General features: G+C 38.1%; 1 protein-coding gene across 1 annotated transcript; it reads left to right on the top strand.

The window, feature by feature from the left end:
* The first annotated feature begins 1,914 nt into the window (after positions 1-1,914).
* On the top strand, positions 1,915-6,871 carry LOC124641236. Its single transcript, XM_047179273.1, has 4 exons — positions 1,915-2,030; positions 4,959-5,018; positions 5,974-6,162; positions 6,577-6,871. Exons 1-4 carry the CDS (start codon positions 2,027-2,029, stop codon positions 6,678-6,680), a joined length of 357 nt encoding a protein of 118 aa, XP_047035229.1. The 5' UTR covers positions 1,915-2,026; the 3' UTR covers positions 6,681-6,871.
* Positions 6,872-9,080: the final 2,209 nt, after the last annotated feature.

Below are 9,080 nucleotides of genomic sequence, written 5' to 3'. Positions count from 1 at the left end.
CAACGGAGAAGGAAAATTCAATGAAAAAAACCTAAGTTACTTACATGGTTCCTAGCTTTCAGAATAGTCCCCCTGCCCAGAAATAATAAATGACTTTTTAATAAGTTTGTGTACAGGTACATGATTTCTTTCACGCGCCCATATTCCTGTGAACTTTGTTCATAACAAAGAGATTTATAGTAATGTTTAATGTCTTTGGCTAAGAAAAAATGCGTACCTATAGTTCGGCCATTCAGAGAATGCGTTCCTGACACGTCGCGATTGAACTGACGACGTAACTTTGCAATGGCGTTGCAGTTACGATAAAAATATTTTTGCTGGTTGTTTACCGTTTTAACAATTGAGGAGCATTAAAACAACATTATTATATCAATAATCAATGAATGTAGTTACGTCGTCAGTTCAATCGCGACGTGTCAGGAACGCATTCTCTGAATGGCCGAACTATAGTACTTATCTATATGTTATAGTTCGGCCATTCAGAGAATGCGTTCCTGACACGTCGCGATTGAACTGACGACGTAATAACATTCATTGATTATTGATATAATAATGTTGTTTTAATGCTCCTCAATTGTTAAAACGGTAAACAACCAGCAAAAATATTTTTATCGTAACTGCAACGCCATTGCAAAGTTACGTCGTCAGTTCAATCGCGACGTGTCAGGAACGCATTCTCTGAATGGCCGAACTATAATTGACTTTTCTTTATCGACTTCCAAACGAGTAAGAAAGGTGGTTAACGTAATATCTTCTCGATCCAACACCACTCTAAATTGAAGAATAGTGATGGACTCCATACTAAAATATGTGCTCACCTACTATACTACGAAAATATTACTTAGTTCACAATTAGGTACCCAAAATATAATGTAGTTTTAAGATTGGAAATTGGAAGAATGTTTACTACATATTAACATAATTAACAAACCGTTTCATGTTCTTTTTGTATTAACAGTTTATGCTTGTATTCAGTTTTAAAATGTAATTGAAATAATAAGTAAATAAGAAAGTCGTCTGTCACGCTTTCACTAAACCGATTAAGATGAAAGGAGAATGGACGAACTGTTTATATGTACTACTTATCTAATTATCCTTTAGTTATCGATAACAAGGTAAGTTACGGCTTTTAAAGTTAGGCACCAATTCCATGGATTACATTTTTTAGAAATAAACAAAGCTTTAGCTCCTGAAGTTAAGAAGAACTTAAGAAGTCCTGAAGTTGCACAGATATATTATAATTAATAATAGATTATGGCAATCGATCTATTTTTGAAACATCTACGGAAGTAAACAGAGGAAAACAGACACAAAAATAAAACTTATATCTTTGGGAAAACCCACAAAACATCACAACACCAAAAAAAAAACAGGATCGAAATAGGTAATTATATAGTGAAATATTCAGAGTACACCCACAACATAAACGTCAGTTTTCTTAAAACAACTGTTTAGTATGAATTTGTGCGTTCAATTTTTAAAATACTACATTAATAATTAATAATACGTTAAACTGTAGGTCCCATATGAAATATGCTGTAAGTATTCAGAAGCCAGTAAGTGTGGCACCAGTCTCACCAAGGGGTATTCGGTTGCCCGGGTAACTGGGTTGAGGAGGTCAGATAGGCAGTCGCACCTTGTAAAACATTGGTACTCAGCTGCATCTGTTTAGACTGGAAGCCGACCTCAACATAGTTGGGAATAGGCTCGAAAGATGAAAGTTTAAAGTGAACAGTTGTTTTATGTTGTCAGTCAACTTGGGCGTAATAAGTGTTATTAAATTGCGTAAAAATAACATAACATTACGCAAAATGTCCAGGCTGCTGCCTATTTATTTTGCCTTAGCTTACTCATGGGCTGATTAGCAGCCTGAGTCATGACAAGTAACTGTACTCGGTCCTATATATTTGACACACTACTACTACAGCATATATATAACGAGTATATTTACGTAATAGAGGGAAACAAACGACATTCATAGTGCATCTTTCATTGTGAAGAGACGTTGACGATTTCGGATCGTAAAATGAGTAAGTTTTGAAACATTCTATTATTAAAATATTTAAGTATGCATGCATGTGTTGAATGCCAAACTAATTAGGGTTCCGTACCCAAAGGTTAACACGGGACCCTATTGTTTTCGCTCCTTTGTCCGTCCTTCCATCATCGTCACCAGGCTGTATCTCATGAACCGTGATACTTAGAGAGTTGAAATTGAGTTAAAACTAGAATAAAATAAATGTTATCTCATACGACAAACGTGATTTTTTACTCATTTTCTAAATAATGGTACGGATCCCTTCGTGTGCGATTCCGACTCGCAATTGGCCGGTTTTTATGTTTTTTTGATACCCATTTGTGGTTAAAGGGTGGAACCAATTTGTATGTTTCGTATCAAGGGAAATGGAGCTTGAAAACTGTGCTGTTAGTTTTCCTTAAGTTTGACATTGCATTTTTATCTTTATCTATTTAATGTACTGACCGTCAGTTGCACAAACATCCATTAAAGTCAAAGCGTCATTAAATCTATTGCTAACAACTTTCTTTGTCAACAAGATAAAAATTGACAGCAATAAGATTTAATGTAGCTTTAACTTTAATGGACGTTTGTGCAACTGACGGTAAATCATTTACGAAAAATCGTTATTTTATTCACTTCTAAAATAGGTATAGTAGTGTTTTTATCTTTATTGCTCTGCATGCTACTGAAAAACACTAGACACGGGATGAAAATTGTATCTCATTTAAAGCTAGAATCTAATTTAAGAATAACAATACCAAAATCGTTTAAAATTCCGCTTTTAGATTGTTGTTCCTACGTTGTATTCATTTCCTAAATTATACTTATAATAGCAATCTTGTTAAAACTGGATTTGGTGCATATCATATTTATACTCACACTAACACAAAGGGCCTTACTACAAAAACTTTAAACCCTGGTTTACACTTGTCTAATAAAATTTTGGCTGCAAAATGAACCATATGTCAACGTCATAATTTGACATTTTTTTAGACAAGGCATAAACTGACGTTTAAAAGTTTTTGTGGTAAGACGGAAAGGGTCTATTCAAATTCGAATTGATATTTAATCAGTTGCTTAATTATCCGCGGGAACAGCTTGTCCTTAATACTTTTAAAACTTTTGGATAATTGTGTAGATAGAAATGGTATCCATTACTAAACCTAGAATCATCATCATCCTCCTGCCCTTATCCCAATGTTATTTGGGGTCGGCGCAGCATTTCTTCTTCTTTATTTCATACTACTTCCCGTCATCTTACAAGTAATCTTACAATTACTTGTCCTAGAATGGAGACTGCAATCAATATGGGTGTGGAACAAAAAATAAGAGCATCAAAAAGATATCAACTTCTTTTTTTAAACGACGTCCAAAATCATCAAATACCCCCCCTCCGCTGTGGGTTACCAGCGGTGAGGGAGTTTCAGACTCTTACTGACTAAAAACCGTCGTGTTCCGTCGTAGGCCTTTTATGTACTTACCAGGGCCGCGGTAACTCTTTCGAGCACTCCCGCAGAAAAGATCCAAACTCACATGCACCTTTTTTGCGGAAAATCGTGACGGCCAGACAACACGGAGTTTTTACTTTCAAAATTGATAAGAGCACTTGCTAATCAGGTTTTCATTTAACTAAGACGAATTATAATAGGTCAAATGTCTGACGACTAGTCTAGACAAAGGGGTATCGAGTTGCCAAGGTTGAGTAGGTCAGTAATGAAGTCTCTTTATGTAAAACACTGGCGCTCAGCTGCATCTTCTTAGACTGGAAGCGGACTTCAACATAGTTGAGAAAAGGCTAGGCAAATGCTGATGATGAATTATAATTAGTTAATTCCGTGCAGTGGAGATGTTTTCATACACTTTTCTTCGGATTTTCCGAATGTTTTAATGATGACTGGGATTCACCGTTTCCACTCTGGGTTCTGAATACCTACACGTAAGAACCTATGTTTCATAAGATAAAGCCTAAAGCCAAGGCTAGCTATACTTATATTGGAATATGCTTTTTATTGATATTTTTAAGGGGATAAATATAATGACCACCATAAATGCTTTGATACCCTTAGTTTTGTAACCAAAAATATCTACTTAACACCAGAAAAAAAAAGTATAAAAATATAATAGTACCAGCTATTTTAGTCACGACTCCACTTTAAATTGTATTCGACCACCAAATTTAGTAAATGATAACCAAATCTTGACGACCAAATTAATGTATTATTTTTGCCTAAATAAATCACTGTGATTGCCATAAAATGTAGGCTTATTATCAAATAAAGTATTATGATGCCATATTAAGTTATGTCTATATAGACTCCACGTAGGTAGTCTGGTTTGCCCTACCCCTAGAGTGCAATTCAAAACCGCGTAGGCGTGGAGGGGCGAGGCGGCCCGCGAGCTGAGGCGCAGGTAGTTTTAACGCTCGCTTGAAGCTGCGATGGTTTTCACGCCCGTGGTGGGCGTGGTGGTGACGATAAGCTCGCATGGGACCGCCGGAGCCCCGCAGCGCCGGAGCCGTGACAGACGCCATGCTTGCTGCATGTTGCATGTTTGCTTCCATGCTGCATGCCTGCTAACATATACATATATCAAATTTGGGATAACAGTGATTTATTTGGACTCATTTTGCTTAAATAGGATAACAGGATTTAAAAACTTTGGTTATAATTTTACTTTAACATGTTGGTTTAATTTTGGTGATCATTTACTATTTTTGTCTGCTATTTGTTACTATATCTGGTGGTCAGTTAAACATAAGCCTATTTTTAATGAACTCATTGTTTATTGCATACATAAATTACGTAGTAAAATGAGCTATTTCCTGCGGTTTTAACAGTATCAGACCTAAAATTTGCTTTAACCTACCTTTCCTTCTAATCAATTCAATCCATGACACATACTTACATACATACTTAACCGATTTTTTATAACTTGTCAGGTTGCCTGAAAGCGTTCGTTCTCGTGGTGACTACACTACTGGTCATCAACTACGTATCAGGTATGTTTTTGAAAGTTTTCCTTATATACTTTCTTAGGAAATAAGTGACCTAACGATAAAGGAAAAATGCGTCAAAGAAAACTATCCGTTGGAAAAAGCCAATGGTATTTTATGTTTAAGGAAAATGATAATATTAAGGTCTATATAAGGTCATATTGTCTTAATTGGCTGAATAAAAGTTTTGCTTAAATGTAGGTACATGTACATCATCATCCTCCTGCCCTTATCCCAATTTTAGAGTATTTGGGTCGGCGCAGCATGTTTTCTCCTTCCATTTCATTTCCTTCCACTCTTCTATCTGCCGTCATCTCTCAAGTAACATTCTTTCTAGCCATAAGTATCTACAATACATGTGCATACCTTACCCTATATTGGTACAGCGATAAGCGATTGACAAAACATATAGATAATTTTGAGGAGAAATTCGACTGGGCTTTTTATACACATGAGACTATTTTTCTCTCTTGCATTCGACGAGCATGGTCACTTTAGAACGATCTTTGCGATTGTCCAAAGGATGTTACAAAGCAAATATAGTTTTTGCATCGTGACATTTTCAAGTACCTAGCAGACATTGTACAATTAGTTCCACCATCATTAAATTATTACGAAGACCAACCAAACAATACCCAGCCTCGGCCTCAATTTTGACTGATTGGCTTTTCGACAACTACGAATGTACAAAAACCCTTAAAAATACATTATAAACAATACAAATACAAACAATTTATTACAAAATACATTTTACTAGCTAGAGGTTTCATCAGCATTCCATAGGACCTAATCCGCGCAGTAGTTTATAACCTTCTTCGTTAAATTTGAATTTTTCAAATCATTACAGTTCCTCATTAGTTCGCTTATTTGAGAGATCCAACAATAAACAAATTCTTCAGCTTTATGGTAATTATAGAGTCCTAGAGATTACTTTTTACAATATTTGAGCTTTCTCCCGCAGCTGGGCTGAGTCACGGCAGCTGTCCTGACCAACACAAAGTGTACAACGACAAGCCGAGGTGCCACTCCGACTCTGACTGCCAGAAATGGGGCAAGGTCTGCTGTCCCAACCAGTACAACACCAAGTCCTGTGTGGACCGCGCGCCTTGGCGTAACACTGCTGACCGGGACTCCCAGAACAAATATACTGGTAAGTTAGAAGCTATAAAGAAGGTTTTACGAGGGCTTTCTCACTATGACAGCGTCTAGTCCAGACTGATTGTCGGCCACGGCAGCTGTTCACTCAGGAGAAGTTCTAGTAGCACAGGACATATAGAGCGTAAGCTTTTGTGCAGATACAGGTGCACTTTCTTTTCCTTCTCTCTTGAACGAATATGAGGTAAATTTCCTCTTAGTCATCACAATACAAGCATTTTGGCGTGGACGCAGGCCTATCTTCAAGAGCGCTTAATATCCTCTTCTTTCAACTTAAAGACAATCTTTGGAGCTCCACTTGTGGCAATTTTTTATAAATATTTTGAAACAAGGGAAGATAGTGACTGAAGTTGATACCTAGAAAGCATTATGAGAATACCTGTTAGAAATATATTTCGATATTTTCCAGGGGGTGGTGGTGGCGGCGTCTACTGTGAAGGTGTCAAGTGCAGGCCCTACGAAGTCTGCAAGCCTGACCCCATCACCAAGAGGCTGAAGTGCCAGCGACCTTGAGTTATACCAAAATACTTTATCGAGTCTTCGCCTACGGGGTCGGTTTAAAGAAAGTTGCAGATGAGGTTCCCAAGTTCCGAAGCTCCACCACTCCCAGGCGAAACTCAATATTACGGTTGAGCTATACCAAGGCTTGTATTGTATGCCTCTGTTTTTTTTTTACTAATTTTATATAAAAAGAAATTGTTTTACGCTTTTAGTTTTATTTTTGAAATTAATCTATACATATAATAAATCTGTAAAAAAACTGTGTCTGTACATTGAATATATTAAAAAAATAATAATTGGGTGGGGTTTAGAAACAGTAATGGAGCACAAATCCAAAAAAAAAATTCTGTCTGTATGTCTGTATGTCTGTATGTCTGTATGTCTGTTTGTTTGTACACGCTAATCTTCCGAACTACTGAACGGATTTCAATGATTTTTTCTTTGTTGTATCAGTATTAAGCCTGGTCAACATATAGGCTATAATTTATCTTCGAAACTTGAAGACCTGATGCAGAACTCCAACAGACCAATAAAACTATAAGAGATACAAATATGGTGCCGTGGCAAAAATTGTTTCATTTAATGAGCATTTTCAGCTGAGACAATAAATTTTAAGATCTGGAACACCTGATGTGGAACCCCAAGAGCCCAGCTTCTCTGTACCATATACAGGTATGACGTTTTAGCAAAAGTTGTTCAATTTGATAAGCACTTTCTATTGACTTATACAAATTGAAGATCTAAAACATCTGATGTGGAACTCCAGGGGCCCAGCTAGACTATAGCATATAGAGGTATGACGTTTTAGCAAAAGTTGTTCAATCTGATAAGCACTCTCTGTTGACTTATAAAAATTGAAGATGTAAAACACCTGATGTGGAACTCCTATATGAAGCATATGAAGATATGACGTTTTAGCAAAAGTGGTTCAATCTGATAAGCACTCTCTATTGACGCATTTTTCTATTCTCTCTCACACAAACAAATAATAACGAAGATACAATAACGCTTTAATTTCGTGTTAAGTCACTGCTTAGTACAAATTTTACATACCTAGACGTGGCGTCACGAGCCCCCACTCTCTAACTTTGTTGCGTTATATCTCATTATTATTTTGTATGTCTCTTCCAGACCTCGGGACTACAGAGTTCCGAATTTTTGGGAGGCAAACGTGGGGCCGAAGCCAACACGCTGAAGTCCTTTTGAGACAACTTTAATGAAATGGTGACACAAAACCGACGATTATCCCTTTATACACTATAGAAATGAATCCAAGGACAATCCCCGGTGGACGTCGTTAAAAAAAAGACAATCCCCGGTTCTGTGCTAAACTATTGCTAACTATGGAGGAAAACTACTTGGGCTATTGTGATGGGATGTTAGTGGATGACAATGTATTAGGTACATGTAAAAACGGCAGGTGGAGACTCGCCACCTAAATACTTACTGGGCCCCCGGGAACCAGTCACTGAATAGCAACAAGAGGGCAACAGGGACATGAGCAGCTGAAGGGTGAGGATACCTCGGCGGACTTTAAACGCAGATTACGCGCTCCCTGTGCTTACCATGAGGCACCTACCCTCCGAGCAGGGCTACTAATCCTGCTCTAGCAACTCCACTCTGGACGGCCAAGCCAAGCCAGAGGCGTGAGACCTATCCCCGTCATGGTTCACTCCGACCGGCCGGAGATGGGGGACAGTATACACTCCCTGGAGAACTCAGTATATATAGCCCCGCGGGGTCGCTACTCCCCGTCATCAGCCTCAGATGCCCTGCGGTACCTATATCTCATTATTATTGTCGTTATTATCTCAAAAGCCTTTGTCCCAATTATGTTAAGGTCGACTTCCAGTCACGATGCAACTGAGTACCAGAGTTTTACAAGGAGCGACTGCCTATCTGACCTCCACAACCCGGTTACCCGCTCAACCCAACACCCCTTGGTAAGACTTACTGGCTTCTGACTACCCATAACGACTGCCAAGAATGGAATGTTCAATGACAGTCGGAACTTACAGTTTAACATCCCCTCCAAATAACGGTCATTGGTATCCAAAATATACGTAGAAAGTACATACGAACTTAGAAAAGTTGCATTGGCAGGCACTTGCCAGACCTGGAATCAAAGACGCACGCTCATACTTGAGAGATTGGTTCTCTACCCACTAAACCACCACGAATTCCACTAAGTCACCACGACTTTGTCATCTATTTAATGTTTTTTTACGTAATATTTTTGCCAAACACAACTTAAATGCGGATGAATTAGAATCACTACTTTTATCCCTATGGTCACGTCTATTGCGACTATTCAGATCTTTGATTTTGCTGACCCCGTAGTCGCTGGCATAAGGGACAGGATCCGCGTACGAAGTCGCGGGCAGAAGCTAGTTGATAATATAGGGTCTTTCA

This window comes from Helicoverpa zea, chromosome 22, assembly GCF_022581195.2.
Source record: "Helicoverpa zea isolate HzStark_Cry1AcR chromosome 22, ilHelZeax1.1, whole genome shotgun sequence".
Classification (NCBI taxonomy): Eukaryota; Metazoa; Arthropoda; class Insecta; order Lepidoptera; family Noctuidae; genus Helicoverpa; species Helicoverpa zea.
Note: the sequence above shows the minus strand (reverse complement) of the source record. Positions and strands in the feature narration are given on the sequence as shown.